The 19556-nt window shown below is 39.4% G+C and overlaps 1 protein-coding gene across 3 annotated transcripts in view; it reads right to left on the minus strand.

Moving 5' to 3' along the window:
* Window positions 1–19556, minus strand: part of LOC146655663 (ATP-binding cassette sub-family C member 2-like) — a 49524-nt gene that overhangs the window by 10336 nt on the left and 19632 nt on the right. For all 3 annotated transcript variants that reach the window (XM_085428161.1, XM_085428162.1, XM_085428163.1), the window contains exons 8-22: window positions 13468–13646; window positions 10614–10791; window positions 9789–10043; window positions 9063–9128; window positions 8756–8893; window positions 8528–8674; window positions 8364–8448; window positions 8180–8246; window positions 7731–7857; window positions 6794–6970; window positions 6416–6583; window positions 4660–4843; window positions 3909–4044; window positions 3713–3815; window positions 3408–3627 (exon numbers count right to left, since the gene is read on the minus strand). In XM_085428161.1, the coding sequence (XP_085284287.1) occupies window positions 3408–3627; window positions 3713–3815; window positions 3909–4044; window positions 4660–4843; window positions 6416–6583; window positions 6794–6970; window positions 7731–7857; window positions 8180–8246; window positions 8364–8448; window positions 8528–8674; window positions 8756–8893; window positions 9063–9128; window positions 9789–10043; window positions 10614–10791; window positions 13468–13646 (2230 nt within the window). The remainder of the gene's footprint in view (window positions 1–3407; window positions 3628–3712; window positions 3816–3908; window positions 4045–4659; window positions 4844–6415; window positions 6584–6793; window positions 6971–7730; window positions 7858–8179; window positions 8247–8363; window positions 8449–8527; window positions 8675–8755; window positions 8894–9062; window positions 9129–9788; window positions 10044–10613; window positions 10792–13467; window positions 13647–19556) is intronic.

Here is a 19556-nt window from a genome sequence, read left to right on the forward strand (position 1 = left end):
TGATCATGAGAACGGTGAGCAAAGATCCCAGAACCACACGGGGGGACCTGGTGAATGACCTGCAGAGAGCTGGGACCAAAGTAACAAAGGTCACCATCAGTAACAAAGGTCACCATCAGTAACACACTACAACGGCAGGGAATCAAATCCCGCAGTGCCAGACGTGTTCCGCTGCTGAAGCCAGTGCATGTCCAGGCCCGTCTGAAGTTTGCCAGAGAGCACATGGATGATACAGCAGAGGATTGGGAGAATGTCATGTGGTCAGATGAAACCAAAGTAGAACTTTTTGGTATAAACTCAACTCGTCGTGTTTGGAGGAAGAAGAATACTGAGTTGCATCCCAAGAACACCATACCTACTGTGAAGCATGGGGGTGGAAACATCATGCTATGGGGCTGTTTTTCTGCCAAGGGGACAGGACGACTGATCCGTGTTAAGGACAGAATGAATGGGGCCATGTATCGTGAGATTTTGAGCCAAAACCTCCTTCCATCAGTGAGAACTTTGAAGATGAAACGAGGCTGGGTCTTCCAACATGACAATGATCCAAAACACAGCGCCCGGGCAACAAAGGAGTGGCTCCGTAAGAAGCATTTGAAAGTCCTGGAGTGGCCTAGCCAGTCTCCAGACCTCAACCCCATAGAAAATCTGTGGCGGGAGTTGAAAGTCCGTGTTGCTCGGCGACAGCCCCAAAACATCACTGCTCTCGAGAAGATCTGCATGGAGGAATGGGCCAAAATACCAGCTACTGTGTGCGCAAACCTGGTAAAGACCTATAGTAAACGTTTGACCTCTGTTATTGCCAACAAAGGTTATGTTACAAAGTATTGAGTTGTATTTTTGTTATTGACCAAATACTTATTTTCCACCCTGATTTACGAATAAATTCTTTACAAATCCTACCATGTGGATTCATGGATTTTTTTTTTCACATTCTGTCTCTCACAGTTGAAGTGTACCTCTGGTGCAAATTACTGACCTCTGTCATCATTTTAGGTGGGGGAACTTGCACAATCGGTGGCTGACTAAATACTTTTTTGCCCCACTGTAACTCTGACATATAATTTGTCCCCAGTTTACAACATGATAGAGCAACCAGCACTATTTCATTGTTATCCATGGCAGCATTGACAATTCAATGATAATTTCAATAACTTCCTGGGGTATATTGATATCAACTGTTCTTCCATTAGATTTCTATTTATATTAAAATAAAATATGCTGCATGTCAAATGTACACACTGTTTTTTTTTTAATATCATATGAAAAGGAAAAAAACACTTTTGAAAGGTGTAAATAAAATACTGTTAAAGAACAAATAAATAACAAATGTTTTCCCTCCCTTTGTACTCTGTATTTTTTCACTCATCTCGTCCCTCTCCCTTTATTTATTTTCCATTTAAATAAAATAACTGTTGGTGATAAACTCAGTCTCAGGCTGCTCTTAATGTTGCAGTGAGTAAGATAACTTGAGCCTTTATATTTAGTAATAGTGAGTTAAAAAATTACTGTAATTAATCATCTCTTTACTTCCTGGATGTTTGGCTCCTAGTTGTACAACACTTCCACTTTCCACATGACATCATCATCATACTGATGTCATTGCTCTAGTTTAATTATCTTTCTACCCACCTTCTTCAAGCATATCTTTCTACTATCTCCCCTAAGTATCCACAAGTATCACATGTGGAGTTCCCCAAGGTTCCATCTTGGGACCCCCTCTGTTTAACATTTACATGCTCCCACTGGCACAGATGATAAAGAACAACAAAATAAACTATCACAGCTATGCAGATGACACACAAATATATATCACAATGTCACCAGGAGACCGAGGCCCTGTACAGGCTCTTGGTAAATGCACTGAGGAAATTAATGACTGGTTGTGCCACAATTTTCTCCAGCTAAACAAAAACAAAACTGAAGTAATAGTCTTTGGTGCCAAAGAAAAACGATTACAGGTCACCAGAGAACTTCAATCTATACATCTAAAAACCACAAACCAGGAGAGAAATTTGGGTGTAGTAATGGATGCAGACAATAACAAAATCATGGTCCCTAAGGACCCCAAAGCGCTTTACATATCCAGTCATCCACCCATTCACACACTGGTGATGGCAAGCTACATTGTAGCCACAGCCACCCTGGGGCGCACTGACAGAGGCGAGGCTGCCGGACACTGGCGCCACCAGGCCCTCTGACCACCACCACTAGGCAACGGGTGAAGTGTCTTGCCCAAGGACACAACGATCGAGACTGTCCAAGCCGGGGCTCGAACCGGCAACCTTCCAATTACAAGGCGAACTCCCAACTCTTGAGCCACGATCGCCCAAGAATATTTCAAGGATAAAAGATCTGTCTCAACAGGACCTGGAAAAACTAGTCCATGCATTCATTTTTAGTAGGCTTGATTACTGTAACAGCATCTTTACAGGTCTGCCTAAAAAAAATCAGTCAGACAACTACAGCTCATTCAGAACTCTGTTGCTCGAGTCCTCACTAAGACCAAAAAAGTGGACCACATCAGTCCAGCTCTGAGGTCTTTACACCAGCTGCCTGTCCGTCAGAGGATAGACTTTAAAGTTCTGATGCTGGTCTATAAAGCTCTGAATAGTTTAGGACCAAAATACATCAGTGACCTCCTGACCCAGTATGAACCTTCCAGATCCCTCATCTGGATCCGGTCTTTTATCAGTTCCCAGAGTCAGAACCAGACACGGAGAAGCTGCATTCAGCTTTTATGCTCCATATATCTGGAACAAACTCCCAGAAAGCCTCAGATCAGCTGAAACACTCAGTTTATTTAAATCCAGGTTGAAGACTCACCTATTCTCAGCTGCATTTGAATAAAACACCAAATCCACACTTTTAAAGCTTAAATTTCAAAACTTACATTTTAACTACTGATTTTATCTACTGTTTTTTTTAATAAATTTTAAATCATGCTTTTTTTTTCTTTTCTTTTTTTTATTACCTTGTTGTTGAATTGTGCTATATAAATAAACTTGCCTTGTCTTGCCTAATTCCTATTATTGCTGGAAATCCATTTTGCTAAGATGGGCCAACAGAGTTTAATCATTAAATAGCTTAACTGAATTCTGTATATCAATAAATTCCTCATAATTGTCTCTACTTATTAACCTAAAAAGTTATAGGTGCCTATGCACTTTGCAGCATGGGTCCCTGTGACAAAGGACCTAACGCACACAGTGCACAAGTCCTCTAGTACAATAAAAAGACTGGAAGTTTAGGTTATCTATATAGCGCTCTAAAAATGAGTGGATCCTAAATAACAGGGTACAGAATTTTCCTTACTTTAAGACATAAAGTTGCTTAATGTTAACTTACATGAACCTGAAAATATTTGCAAATAAAAAAAAAGGAACAACGAACGACTGTTAAGTTACCCTGAGCCACTCCAAGAGCTCCGAACACTCCCACCCTTGTGTCCCTCTTCCAGGAAGGGTATGTCATGTTGTAGTACTCCACAGAATCACTGGTCCAGTCACTCAACCACAGATTTTGACCGGTGAAAGCAGCGGTCTGGATGAAGTAAATCAGGAAAACCATGGCAGAATATCCCCAGCCCATGGCTCGCAGGTACTGCAGGAACACTGCAAGCTTCACCTGGAAATCAGCGCGAGACGGCACTCAGGAAACAGGCTATCATTTGTTGTAATCTTGCACTAGTTGTACAAAAACATTTTGTTACCTGTCCTATTTCCATAGTTTCCTTCTCTATAAGTTTCTGGCCTTTCTGTGGTTCATCAGCATTTGCAGATTTTGTAAGGGAATTATTTCTTCTTAATCTGACACTAAAAATGAAAAAAAAAAAAAAAATGAAATGGACATTCTGCTAAAGATGGTATTTGAAACAAGCTGTTTCCCTGGTTTCATCTATAACTTGCCTGCCATTGCGCTGGCTGCGGCGGATACTGTTTTCTTGCTCCAGTGTAAGAGAAACAGTGTCCTCCGAAGCACCGTCAGGTTGGGCATTGTCTCCGCCTGGGAAGAGCTCAATGTCTTCTGCATCCTGGCCCTCACCTAAATGAACAATATACATGGTGTTTTACAAATATGGCAGTAATTTATGGTGTCTTGGGTCAATATGTGAACAACATCAACACAAAGTATTCATAAAAGATGACAAAAAGAAATTTAATTCATTCATATTAGTGGTATCCTGAGACTATTACCAATGCTATTATGTTCCCTTTCAGACCGTGCAATATTACCCAACAGTACCTTATTGAATATTTGTTTAATCCCCCTCATCATACGCTGCTACTCCCTTTATTCTATTGCACAATACTTTGTCACTTTCTAGAATTGCCTGCACAGATAGTTAAGTTATTTATTCTCCAGGATATAGTTATATATATTACTTTGTTAGAGTTATTTGATACTATGCCTTTCACTATCCTACTGTATATTACTGTATACTACTATTCTTATTGTATATATTGTAAATCTTATTCATCTGTTCCTCTGTCTCTCCTGCTGCTTTGAGCATGTACATGACAAAAGAATTTCCCTCGGGATAAATAAAGTTATTCTTATTCTTATATAATTTTAGCATCGGTTTTGGTTTTACATCTAACAAAACATGTAATGTGTGCAGATTATGTTGCTAATATACTAAGAAAAGGTTGTAATCACCTGTTTCTGAATTTCTCTGATTGCTCTGCTCAGTGGCATATGTGTCGAGAAACTTAGAAAAAGTTCCTCCACTGGCACGAAGGTTTTCATAGGATCCAACTTCAGAAATGACTCCATTCTCCAAAACCACTATTTCATCCACGTATGGCAGGAAGCTTATGCCATGAGTCACCAGGATACGAGTCTGTATGGTCAGAGATATATGAGACTCAAGTGCATTCACCAATCTAATAAATGAAAATATTAATATTTATAAAGTATATAAACACATCTACTGTATATCTCCCAGCCTGACTTTAAAACCAGTATAAATTCACTATCAGATGAGAAGTGTTGCAAAAGCAGTAATAAAGCATATTAATTAAATTTAAAGCAGGCGCTAATAAAGTTCAAATGAGATAGTAATTAATAATAGAGTAAAGATATCCAAAGTTTAATGATTTTTAATAGACAATTATTAGAAGAATTAAATATAAATTCAACAATAACAAAAATACTGAACTGACAGGATTTACAAAAACATTGTAATTATTAAAGAAAAAGAAAGAAAAATGAAAAATTATTAAGTTGTATTTATCAAAAAGAGAATATAATTCAGTTCACAGACTGACTTGACAATAATTAGTTTAATCATTTAAAAATCATTTATAAAGCCATGTTTCCTAGTGTTTTGGGTTTAATTTCTATTTCCAGATTATTGGTTATTCGTGGTTTTGTTCTCTTGATGTTATTTGTTATTCTGGTTTCTAGTTTAAGTCACTGTCTTCCTTGTGTTCCATGTGCCATGTTCCTTCAGTCTGTCTCTCCATGTCAAGTCCGCATCTTTGTGAATTGTCTCTTAGTTCCTGTTTTATTTTGATAGTCCCAGTCCTATGTGTCTAGTTTTGCTTCTCCTTGTCTTGTTATGTATAATGAACCCCAGCTGTGTCTCCCTCCTGTTTCTCATTCCCTGACTGCTCCTGTGTTTTCTCCTTCTTTTTACTGGTCTGTCTGTGTTCCTCCGTGCTGTTTTCTCTGCTTGTTGGTCTTTGTGTTACCTCCCAAAGGTTTCCCTTTAGGTTCTGCACATGCCATCACCACTTCTGTTTGTATTGTCATTGTGTAAATAAAGCTCACTCTCATTTAAGTCAGTGCCTGCATTTTGGGTCGTATCTCACCTCCACATGGCTTGCCTTGCTAGCCGTGACATTTTCTAACTTGTCAAAGGAGCTTGCAAAGAAAAGCGTCTGGACTTCTTTAAGTTGCTTGAAGACGTTTCACCTCTCATCCGAGAAGCTTCTTCAGTTCTAAGGTCAAATGGTGGAGAGTCCCAGATATAAACCTAGTGGGAGTATCCCCCCACAGAGGGACAAAAGGACCCCCTGATGATCCTCTAATCCCCTGCAAGCTCCTTTGACTACGATGACCTGGATGACTGAGAACCTTCACAGACACATTTTCTAACTTGTAATTCTATTTCCAAGTGGCTTTCATTCCTAACCTTTCATTATTAGCTATTCAGTTATCCTGGTCATTTAGTGATATTTAGCCTATTGTAACCTCTACATAATGCTCTGGTCCTGGGTAAAATGAGGTAAAATACTACAAATTAGACACCATGTTTTCTATGCAAGTAACAGCTGGAATATCCTGGGCAGATAGTATTTCATGTCAAGATTCATCAGAAGAAATTAAATGAGAAATGGGAAAGTTTTTTTTTTCCTTTTTCCTCCCTTTTTTCCTGTAAAATAATTATCAAATGTTTTTAAGCACAAACCTTGTCTTTAAGTAATCCATTGGGTCCAATTACATTTTCAAATAGATGCTTTCCTACATGGGAGTCCACAGCAGACAAAGGGTCATCTAATAGATAGATATCAGCCTGACTGTAGACTGCTCTGGCTAAGCTCACACGCTGCTTTTGACCCCCTGAGAGATTGATACCCTGAAAAGAGAAGAAAGGAGGGGAAAAGAGACACACTCTTTTAGCCTTTCCTTTATAATCAGAAGAGCTCTTCTGTTTTGTTACTTTTTTGTCATGTATTTAAGAAACAAATATTTTACATGTGTTTACAATAAAGACCATACACAGTATTTGCATACAGGAAAAATATTTGTGTAACAAAAAACCTGAACCGTTCAAAGTGTTACTCACTTTCTCTCCAATCTCAGTGAGGTCTCCTCCAGGCAGCAGCTCAAGGTCAGGGGCAAGAGCACAGGCCTGTATGACCTTTTTGAAGTTCTCTTCCTCATGTGGAGATCCAAACAAGATATTATCCTTCAAAGTAGCATTTTGGATCCAGGCTTGCTGCGGTACAAAAGCAAGAGAACCCTGGAAAGAAATAGACTATTACTCATGTCTTATCATAAAAAACTGGCATTCACAAAATTTCATCCAGACCAAACACTACCATGCTAGATGGGAAAAAAAATCAATTCTTTTACTAGAAATGTTAGAAAACTCCACTGAACTTAGTTTATTCTGTGAGTAAAATGATTTGAGTTATTCCCTTTTCAATATGGATAAAACTGTTCTTTGAACAGGTGGCTTGCCCAGTGGATTTAGCATTGTTTTACATTGTCTTTCTAAAAAAAATGATCACACCAAGCTGGAGTAAAGACACTTATGTAATAAAAAGACAAAAAAGAAACTGGAATTTAATTTTATGAATTAGAAACCTTGCTGAGCAAAAATTCTTATTCTTCTTTTGGCTAATTTTTTTAAGGGTTGCCACAGCAAATCCTCTGTCTCAATTTCACAAAAACTGTGCTAAAATGCCTCAATTTGTAGAAAAATATACTTCTTTATTCTGCTGTGGCTGAATTAATCTCCACCAATGCTGATGAGTTTAGACCAGATTATCAATACTGCCTTGAACGAATTAGGCTTTTGCTGTTGCTTCTATATCTTTGCTTTGTTAGCTAAAGCCTTTAATGTTTATTATTGCATACTTAAAAAAAAAAAAAATTGTAATGTGATTGTTAAAGTCTTCTATGCTTTATTGTTTATTTTATGTGTTTGTTTTTGTTTTATTTTGCATGTTTTTTTTTAAACACACACTGATAAATACAAACGGGGAAAAAGCCATTACCCCAATGTTGATAAAACCTTTGGTACTGTGCATCTCTCCAAGGAGGGCTGACATAAGAGACGACTTTCCTGACCCAACAGCTCCCACTACGGCAACCAACCGACCAGGCTCAATGTCCAAATTCACACTGGACACACATAATAAATATGGTCATTACTGTAAAAACAGTAGGAAAAATACAACTGTGTTTCATAAATGTGTGGAACATAGTGTACCATTTGGATAAAAAAAGCACGCAGTGATTTGCAAATCATTTAAACCCTACATTTAATTTAAACTAGGACACAGATGATGTTTCATATGTTGAAAACGAAAATTTGTGTGAACTTTTAAACATATCCTGAGTTTGAATTTAGCCAGACAGGAAAAACTTTTAAAAAGTGCCTGAAGCAACATCTCACAGTTAATTAAGTTAACTAGTAACTTTTTGATGACCAACACAGACATACTCTTTCAGCAGAGGCTTTGCATCTTTTTCCCAAGCAAAGGAACCATCACATATGCTCACAGCAGTATCTAAAAAATGAACACAGACCAAGACAGAGCTTAACAGATGATCCGCACACATAAAAACTGTGACTAAGCTTCAATCTTCAGCTGTAGAACAAGTGCAAATTCTAATGGTGAACATACTGAAACTGGGGTCTTGGCGCACAATGTCACTGTCGATGTCTTCCCCTGCCAGAAACTTCTCCAGGCGCTTCTTAGACACTGCTGTCTGAAAATTCAAAGAACAGGTTAAGTTTGATGTTATCACAGGCTTGATACATGTGCGTGATGTAGCTCTGTTCACTTACTTGTACAATGGAAGCAATGAGCATGGGCAGCATGGCAAGAGGAGCTCGGAGGATGTTGAAGAGAGAGATGGAAGTAAAAGCTCTCTCAGCAGTTAACACATTATCGTTGCTCACACTAACAAATATTGCAAACGTGGCCAGAGAAACCTGCAAGTACAGACAGTTTAAGAAAAAAGGTTTCTTTACCATTTGATTCTAGTCTCTGCGAAGCTCTCTGACAGAACTCACCAGAGCTGGAATGCAGCATGAGGTAAGAATGGAGAAGGAGTGTAGGTAGGCAGACTTCTTCATGACTTTTAGTTCTTCCCCTCTAATGTCTTCCACCTGCTTCTGGAAGGATGGCTCCCAAGCATACAGCTTCAGAATCTGGTGGGAGACAAAAGAAAAAGACAGTGAGGAGGCAGTGAGGCAGAAGGAAGGGTGCGGCAGCAGAGCACTTATTGTTGAAGTTACTGCAGTTTCTTGAAGCATCAATGTCTTACATGTAAGGAAGGCATCTACATACACCATGAATACACTGAATAAGGGAGCTCACCTTGATCCCATTTAGAATTTCATTCATGATTTTCATTCTCTTATCTTTAAAGTTCATGTTCTCTATCTGAAAAGAGACACAATGTAGCTCATGTTAAACAGGCAATAAGACAATACTTAAATAAAGTGTTTTGAACAGCAATTTATTCTGTGTAATTCATTTGAAAAAAAAAACAAAACAACTTTTTCACCAGCAAGAATCGCATGTTGAAAGTTACAGTGATCACTTTCTTCACATTATAATTAATATAATTAAACTCCAAAGAAATTTTTGGTCAGTTTATAGAAGGGAGACTGGTCTATGAGAGCAAATCTGTATGTTGACTGTGAGACACGTGGCTGAGCCTGCATGCTGCGTCACTCAATTGTCTATCTACTTTTGAGCCTCTGAAAGAGGGGGACTGTATCAAAATCTATTAAACAGTCAATGCAATAATTTAGTTAAACATCTTGAATAAAACTTATTAAATTTATTGTGTGAACTATTTACAGCACTGTAAATAAACGCACTGTTCATCATAAAGAGTCCAGCGTTTGGGTCCTCATTCCTCACATCCCGACGGCCTGCCACGCAGACCATGACATAAACAATCAATCCAATACTGTAGTTAAACATTTTGAATAAAAAATTACAATTTGCAGTTTAATCTCATCCTGATTATTTGATTTAGAATCTCGCACAGAGGTTTACAGAAGCAAAGAAGATTTGGCTAGTATTTCCCCTGACCTGGAGTTTTCTGGCCTTGGTTGCTAGCACTGCATTGGTTGGAATTATTAACACCATGACTCCCAGTCCTGCCAACACAGAAGGTCCTAACTCCAGCCACAGGAAAACAATGGATATGATGATCTGCAGAGGGCAGGACCACAGCAGGTGGATAAAGTTGGTCACATCATTGAAGCGCTGGGCATCTGCTGACATCAGGTTCACCATTTCCCCTACTGTAGACTCCTTACGAGTGTCATTGGACACCACTAATGCCTTAGAAAAGGGATAAAAAGGGCTTATTAATTAGAAAGTGGGGTGAAAATTAAGTAAGAGAAGCATATAAGTGATATTTTTTCTTACTCTGTATGTCACTTAAAAAAAACCTCCATAACCCTATATATTGAAAAAAGCCAAGCTGACTTTCTTTTAGAAATAATGTAAATAGTTTTTGATGTCTCAGGAGTATTTTCTTCATTTCCTGATTTCCAAGATTTCGTAAAACTTAATAAAACTTCATAAAAACAAAAATTATGTATTCTGATTGGCTATTCAATCAGGGTCTTCACCAGTAGTGACTGAGAACTCACAAAATTAATCATTAAGATCAATAGTAAAAGTATTGATGGAAACTAGAGCTATAGACTAACACAGGTTTTTTCTGTGACAAGTATGTGCTGATAAAAGTACTTTAAAACTGAAACATCTGACAACTGACTTAAGCAGAAAATTATGACTAGTAATTTTTTTCTTCTAATGTGTAACAGTAGTTTATATTACACAGCATTTGATTTTTTTTTTTCACACCAATATCAATAAATGGTGTTCTGTCACTCCTGTTTTTACCTTTTTATACACAGCAGCCATAAGTGCAGTGCGAACCTTCATCCCCAGCACATGGCAGCGCTGGAAATACTGCTGTAGGGTCAGAGACTGTAGCAGAGCCACCACCATCAGCAACACTGCATACAGATAGCCCTCCCAGGCATATCTGGATTTGTCCTGAGTGAACGAGATCATCAATCTAGGAAAAACAGAAAAAAAAAGAAGAAAACACGCTAATCTCCAGCTTCATCTTTAGCACTTATCTAACAATGTCCTCATTTCATCCTGCCACTCCTGTTATCGGTTATGAATCACCAGTGTCGAGACATGAGGGACAGAGAAAATTTTAATGCCCCCTGTCTTTCTTCTCAACATATCTGAGAGAGGGTGAAAAGGTTTAACATCCAATTTTTGTAATGTGATATATAGTTTTAATCTTTATTTTTATCTTCATTTTTTATCTTTCTTTATTTTTGACAAAAGATAAATCATAATATAAGTTTGATCAATATGTTAAATGAGAAATGTAGTTTGAGTAGTGTAAGAGTCTAGATTTTTTGTGTGTAGACATGATCTGGCTTGGATCTTGTAGCAATATAACAGTTAAACCCAGAATCAGAATTCATATGTGATTTAGCTGTTAGTTAATAGTGATAGTTAATTGCTGAAAGGAGAGAGAAGGGGAGGCAAATGGGACTTGGTAGAGTATAAAAGAGAGCGCCCAGAATAACCTTTTAACCCGTTGTGAAACAGTACAGGTAAAAATCTGAGTATTGACCCATTTTAATGTAAATAGCTCTTACAGGTTACTTCAGCCATTTACACATAACATACAGTTGAGGCCTACTGTCAAACCCCCTAAAGCTAATCCACTTAAATACCAAGTGCACCAGGGGTGAGCCGCTGTAACTATGTGCCTGATGGAGACCAGAACTGCAAGGCTACTCAGGTCCCCGGATTTTATCAGATAAGCAGGAAAAACATACAGACGATTTTGAGACCATTAAAGCTGGGCGAGTTCCCTGAGCCACATCAGCCCCATCTGAACTTTGCATTGCCTGCTGAGTAATACTCATCCAGCGATTAGAACTTCTTAAACAGAGAGCTGACCCAGACTTCCTGTATTGGGATACTGGTCCCACAGATTGGCAATAGTAAATAGTTAACACAAAGGATTTTAAACGGTAATAGCAAGTAAATCTAAAAACAACAAACTTAAGAGAGAACAAAATGGGTTTTTTTTTTATGTTTACCTAAATATGGTAAAACTGTTACATCTGTAACAGGTAATTGCATAAATTCCTTTAACTCTCTGGGTTTTAAAGCAGGCTTAGGCTACGAAAAAGATTTCCCAAGCCTTGAACATCGCTTGACCAGTGCTCTACTGGTCAAGCGATCATTCAGAAATGGAAGGAGTATGGCACAACTGTAAACCTACCAAGACAAGGCCGTCCACCTAAACTCACAGGCCGAACAAGGAGAGCCCTGATCAGAAATGCAGCCAAGAGGCCTATGGTGACTCTGGACGAGCTGCAGAGATCTACAGCTCAGGTGGGGGAATCTGTCCATAGGACAACTATCTGTCGTGCACTTCACAAAGTTGGCCTTTATGGAAGAGTGGCAAGAAGAAAGCCATTGTTAACAGAAAACCACAATAAGTCCCGTTTGCAGTTTGCCACAAGCCATGTGGGGGACACAGCAAACATGTGGAAGAAGGTGCTCTGGTCAGAGGAGACCAAAATGGAACTTTTTGGCCAAAATGCAAAACGCTATGTGTGGCAGAAAACTAACACTGCACGTCACTCTGAACACACCATCCCCACTGTCAAATATGATGGTGGCAGCATCATGCTTCTCTTCAGCAGGGACAGGGAAGCTGGTCAGAGTTGATGGGAAGAAGGATGGAGCCAAATACAGGGCAATCTTGGACGAAAACCTCTTGGAGTCTGCAAAAGACTTGAGACTGGGGCGGAGGTTCACCTTCCAGCAGGACAACGACCCTAAACATAAAGCCAGGCCAACAATGGAATGATTTAAAACAAAACATATCCATGTGTTAGAATGGCCCAGTCAAAGTCCAGATCTAAATCCAATCGAGAATCTGTGGCAAGATCTGAAAACTGCTGTTCACAAACGCTGTCCATCTAATCTGACTGAGCTGGAACTGTTTTGCAAAGAAGAATGGGCAAAGATTTCAGTCTCTAGATGTGCAAAGCTGGTAGAGACATACCCTAAAAGACTGGCAGCTGTAATTGCAGCAAAAGGTGGTTCTACAAAGTATTAACTCAGGGAGCTGAATAATTCCGCACACCACACTTTTCAGGTATTTATTTGTAAAAAATGTTTGGAATCATGTATGATTTTCGTTCCACTTCTCACGTGTACACCACTTTGTACACCACTTTCATGTGGAATTCCAATACAATTGATTCATGTTTGTGGCTGTAATGTGACAAAATGTGGAAAAGTTCAAGGGGGCCGAATACTTTTGCAAGCCACTGTATTATTGACATTATTAAGGAGCTGATGTTGAAAATTAAAAAAATCTGAAAAGAATACACACTTTTGGGAAGTTTCATTCCATTTGCATTAACAGAATGAAAAAAGAAAAGTGAAGTGGCCACAAATGGCCAGGATAGAGCCCAGAGGGTTAAGTGATATAATTGTCTTATTGAAAAATATGCATCAGAAAACCTTCACAGACATACATCAGAAGGTCAGAAAAGTGAACTATTAAGAGACCATTGTAGTCCACTGCAGGGTACAACACAGCTAAGTTCCTAGTTTAAGTCCAGCGACATTGTACAAGCACAACATTGTTCTTCTCTTAAATCTGTTGTTTTATTTCTGTAACGTTCTGTAATATCTTACTCACTTAAGGAGCTGAGGACTGACAAAGGTTAACACATCCTCCAGAAGTTTGAAGCAGAAAGATTCAATCAGAATCCTTTTAAAGGTCTTGTAAATGGTGGTAATCAGCCATGAATTGGGATAGTTCTCTTCCTCCTTATTGTCCTTTTTCTTCTTTTCATCTTCCTTCTTCCCCCTTTCCTCCTAAAGGAACAGATCGTTCAAGCACAGTGTTAGGTATTTTAGTACCATGGTAGCATTTACTGGATATTGTTTTATAGTGACATTATGCAGGAAAACTCTGTCATTCAATAAGGCCCCTTTGTTTTAGTTATTTTTCTCTTTGACCCAAGAATTGATGTGTGAGAATCACAGGCTGGTACAAGGTTGAAATACCACAGAGATCACTCCCTCAGCTACATTAGTTTCTTAATCTTTTAGACGCCTGTTGAAGGCCAAATGGTTTGTTTCAGATTTCACTAATGTAAGAACTCTTTGTTTTGTGCCTTGAAAATATGTCGCTGAGATAATCACAATTGTAGCTGAACTAATAAACTACACAAAGGATGCTTCTTCACCCAAGGGCAGGAAGACGCTGCCTTATCTTGGTCTGTACTGGTTTAAACTGATAATCTGCTGTCTCATGAATTTTACCCTCTATATAAACTGTTGTACTTGTGAATAAAGTTGAGTCACTTTGGGAAGACAATCTAAAGCAGTCTCTGTTTTCTTGTTCTCCCAAGCTGCTCCCGAGCTCGTACTAACACGCTGAATGGCATGCTTGAATATTGCTTGAGAATATATTTGACTGTGTTACAGACTAAGGGACATTCTCTGCTGATAGGTGAAGGTACATTCTCTGCTGATAGACGTCCACGCCTCGAAGGAAGTCGATCCACGGATTAGGCCTTGGAAACCGTTTCCTTCAATTTTGGTGTCAGAAGTGGGATCCTGACGAAGGTAGGCACTCGTCTTTTATTTTATAAGACTGTGTTATGCCTTTCTCAGTGATCCACATAGAAACGGGATACGCTGACGAGGCCTTCTTCAGTGGCCCACATAGTAACAAGTGGGATACGCTGAGGAGCCTTCGTTAGTGGCCCACATAGAAACACAGGAAGTTGCCTGTTGTTTTGTAAATAAAAGCAGAAAAGACACAGGAAGTTGCCTGCTGTCATAAACTAAGAAGTTGCTCACCAGCAGAAAGGACACAGGAAGTTGCCTGGGGTCATAAAACGAGAAGTTGCTCGTTAAAAAGTGAGAAGTTGCTCACTAAAAAGATAAAATTGCTAGCAAAAAATCAAGTAACCTCAGGTGTGCCACAGCAAAAATAAAAACTAACTTAAATCCTTCAAAGCGTCTAAACCCCTCTGGAAATCACTGACCATGGGTCAGAATAATTCAAAGACCTTAGACGGGTCCGATAAAAAATCAAAATTAACTGTAAAATCGAAAAAAATAAAATATAAAAATAGCGGCTCAGTACGACTCCCACTTCCGGTTACGTTTAACCCACGCTCGCGAATCAATGAAGACTTCCATGATTACGTATCCAGAACATGCGGAAGTGCTTACGTGACTGATTTCGTCTCGAACTTAAGAACTATTAGTTTAATGCATCCTAATGTATTTCCGGAGCCCTATCCCGAACGATTATCGCCAGAAAACAGGTCAGTAGAAATGTTAAATACTATTTGTGATAAGGAAAGTAGGCTGATTAAAAAGTCCTGTAAAAAATATATGATAGAATGTCGTGATGTGACCAATCGCATGCTACCACTATGGAAAAAGGGACCCGAGCCAGACGTAAATGCTTTAAATCAAGCCAGTGTAGGCTCTAGTAAATCCACTGCAGAAAAAAACTAGCCTTATATGCCCATCCGTTCAACCTACGGCTCCGCCGCCTTATGATGAAAAAACAGAATTAATAGCTGCTGCGGCGGCTGCACGTCACCAGCGCGTATATCCTGATGTAACAGCAGAATCCCAAAGGAGTGAGGAAGGCACTGAAATGACACCTAAATCAGAAGAAGATGACTGGTTTAACCTAGATCAAAGACAGGAACGAGAATACACTGAACGAGAAAGAGAGTTACAGGAACATAAAAAGCAAACAAAACAGTTAATGGCAGAGTGTGAGGAAATCATGAAAGATCCTTTAACTGAACGTACGGAAGCTGAACTGCAGCAAGCCGTTTCCGTCATAGATAATCATGTTCAGCGCCACACTAGAGTAGCGAATGGTTTGACTGTGCCAAAAGCAATAACTAACACCAGAAATTTAATAAGGAACTACTTAAAGCAGAAAAAAGAGGAAAAAACTCAAGAGGGCCCCCACAAAAACACCCGTTATAAAGAAAAGCAGGGATCACAATTTAATGACGTCAGCACCTCCCTTCCGTTCATGATAATAGGGGACATGTGTTGCATTCAACCCCCTAAAATTTCAGAGTTAGCAGCAACCATTAAAGAACTTCCCGATCCTCTAAAAAAATCCTACAGCCTTTGTTTCTGCATTACAGAGAAGTACCAGATACCACCACTTGGGTGGGCCTGACTATAGATATATATTATGTCAACGAATCCCAGGTGTGACTGAATCTCAGCTTATTGAAGAAGTAGAGGAACTAGACCCTAAAAATGACCAAGCAGCCAACACCACCTCGTTTTTGTGGATAAACGATGACAAAATCACAGCCTTTTTTCAAAATCTAAAGAAATTTCTGCTCACAATGTCTAGAGATAAAATTGATTTAAATGCAGTAACCATGTGTAAGCAAAAGCCAGATGAATCCATTCTAGTGTTTATGAAACGTTTCACACACTGCTGGACTAATGAGGCATGCATGCCTGAAGGAGGAAATGATCAGATTTTCATAACAACATTCTTAAACAATATTCATCCAGAATGTTCACAACTATTGAAGCTGACTGCCACTGATAATCTCTATGACATGAAAATAAAGAACTTTATCACACTTGTCAAAACAAAAGCTGGTGCAGATCTTTTCCCCAACAGCACGAAGGCTAAAAGTGTTAAGATGATGTTGAATTTTGATGTTGAAGGCTCAGAGGAAAGTGAAAAAATGATGTATGCAGGAGCCCCGTCCCCTCAACAAGCGCAGCAGGGAGATTTCAGAAGGAGAGATAGGAGTGGAGACGTATGTTTTTACTGTGGAAAAATAGGACACTGGAGGAGGGAATGCAAATCAGCAGCACATAGGTCTCAACCACAAAACACAGGACCAGCTCCTGCCACTAGGCGTCAGCAGAGCTCTTACAGACAAGGTAACTGGCAACGCAGACAGGAATCACATCAAAATAATGGCCCCTTTGCACTTAGGCAGCAACCTTATAATCCACATTTTAATCCCCACCCATATGATAACGAAAGACTGGACCAACCATAGGGAGGCCCAGGTGATGATGAGGGACAGTGTGAAGCACTACACACGATGCTGCATTTGCAATTGTCCCGTAACACAGAAAGCTTGCCCATGTTAGATATAGAGATAGGTGAAAAGATTTATTCTTTTTTAGTTGACAGTGGAGCCACTAAAAGTTCACTGTCTGGAAAATTCTATAGTGGGCCTGTTTCCTCTGTGTGCATCAACACCATGGGAATAAACGGAACTCTAGTGCAATGCCCCAAAACTCATTCTCTAAAAACACGCTGGGGCCCAAAACCAGACGAAATTACATATCATCCATTCATAATTATTCCAAACTCGCCTGTCAATTTATTAGGCAGAGATTTAATGGCAAAAATGAACTTGTGTATTTCATTTAACACAAAGGGTGAAATGTTTGCAGATACTGATAACAGCTATGTTTTCTAATGCTCTTGCAGACGTAACCGCGAAAGCAGCTGCTGCCTCACAGCAACCACCCAGAAAGGAAGTATTATCTTTGCCTTTACAGCTGCCACTTGTCACACTCCCAGACTATTTAGAAACAAATGTTGACCTAAAATTCATACAAGAGCAGGCCTCTGCCTTAGATTACACTTACTGGGAAAGTAATGATTGTACCTTAGATAACAGAGACGGCTTATACAAAAACCTTGAGGGTTTGATTGCCCTCCCATCTTCACTACTGCCAATCCTTGTCCGCCATTTTCACGGTGTGAGTCATGTCGGACAAAGAGGGGTAATAGGAGCAATAAAATCAAGATTTGTAATCGAGAAAACATCACACGCAGTAAAACGCATATTAGCAACCTGTCTAACATGTGCACGAACTAATGTAGGAAAACCAAAAGCAAAACATCAGCATTTACCACAACCAGATTTCCCATTTCATACATTACAAATTGATTTTACACACATGCCAGCACAAGGAAGCATCAAGTACTTACTGGTAATAGTGGACCAATTTAGTAAATGGGTAGAAGCTTACCCAACATCAAAAGAAACTGCAGAAGTAGTCTGTCAAAAGTTGTGCAATGAAATAATACCCAGATTTGGAATACCTCACCAAATTAACAGTGATAGAGGACCTTCATTCACATCAGAAGTAATTCAAAAGTGTGCTAAAACTCTAGCAATAGACTGGAAATATCATGTGCCATACCATCCTCAGAGTTCAGGAGTTGTAGAAAGAATGAATAGGACCATAAAAAATCGCCTGACTAAAGCAATGATAGAAACAGGAATGACCTGGATCAAACTACTTCCTCAAATCCTCTGCGAGATTAGAATGACTCCATCCGCAGCAACCAAATTATCTCCATTTGAAATAATCATGGGAAGACCGTTTCCAACACCATGGTCAGCCTCCAGAGGGGCACCGCTATTGGAAGGGGACATAGACACTGCATTGTCCGACTATGTTCATAACCTGGTAGAAACACTGAATAATAACTATCAGAAAGTTTGTCTCTCTCAGCCTCTCCCTTCCATAGATCCAACCCATCCGTGGAAACCAGGAGATGCGGTGTTGGTAAAGTCGCTAAAACCAAGGGCACTCGGGGAGGCCGCGTGTTCCAGCCCCCAGACTGTACTTGCAGTGACGAGAACCAGCATCCTAACAGACGGACAACCTCAGTGGATTCATGCCAGCAGGGTTAAGACCAGCCCCACCAAACCACCTAAGGCGTCGGATCAAGTAGATGACGACTCAGGCGAGCCAGCGCCCGGATCCAATACACCTACACACACACAATCACTGATTAACACACAACGCCGGAAAGAGCCAAGACTCAGAAAGCCCTTTGATCCCCCGCCTGAACAACAACAAGGTACTCGAACATCCAGCAGGAACAGAAAGCCTAGAGTACCACACAATGTCTAACCTGATAAAGATAGACTCGTTCCATCCTGATAATGGAGAAAATGAAATGCCCATTGTCATCACACGACGCTTATACGGTGTCTCTCGAACCTGGGACCAGGCCAGGAGACGACTAAAGAACTGTCTTTTTTATATATTTAGGTTATTAATCATATCTACTGCATTAACCTTAGGATTTTTATTTGATATTAAGCCTGCTCGACAGACCAGTTACATTTTATGATTTGCTTTTTATATTATGTTATTACATTTGTGATTTTTCCTTTCTATTTGAGTTATTATTTTTAAAAATAATAAAAGAGGGGAACTGTTAGGTATTTTAGTACCATGGTAGCATTTACTGGATATTGTTTTATAGTGACATTATGCAGGAAAACTCTGTCATTCAATAAGGCCCCTTTGTTTTAGTTATTTTTCTCTTTGACCCAAGAATTGATGTGTGAGAATCACAGGCTGGTACAAGGTTGAAATACCACAGAGATCACTCCCTCAGCTACATTAGTTTCTTAATCTTTTAGACACCTGTTGAAGGCCAAATGGTTTGTTTCAGATTTCACTAATGAAAGAACTCTTCGTTTTGTGCCTTGAAAATATGTCGCTGAGATAATCACAATTGTAGCTGAACTAATAAACTACACAAAGGATGCTTCTTCACCCAAGGGCAGGAAGACGCTGCCTTATCTTGGTCTGTACTGGTTTAAACTGATAATCTGCTGTCTCATGAATTTTACCCTCTATATAAACTGTTGTACTTGTGAATAAAGTTGAGTCACTTTGGGAAGACAATCTAAAGCAGTCTCTGTTTTCTTGTTCTCCCAAGCT

Source organism: Rhamphochromis longiceps, linkage group LG13 (genome assembly GCF_057381845.1).
Source record: "Rhamphochromis longiceps isolate RC_006_pf linkage group LG13, R_longiceps_female_GT1.1, whole genome shotgun sequence".
Classification (NCBI taxonomy): Eukaryota; Metazoa; Chordata; class Actinopteri; order Cichliformes; family Cichlidae; genus Rhamphochromis; species Rhamphochromis longiceps.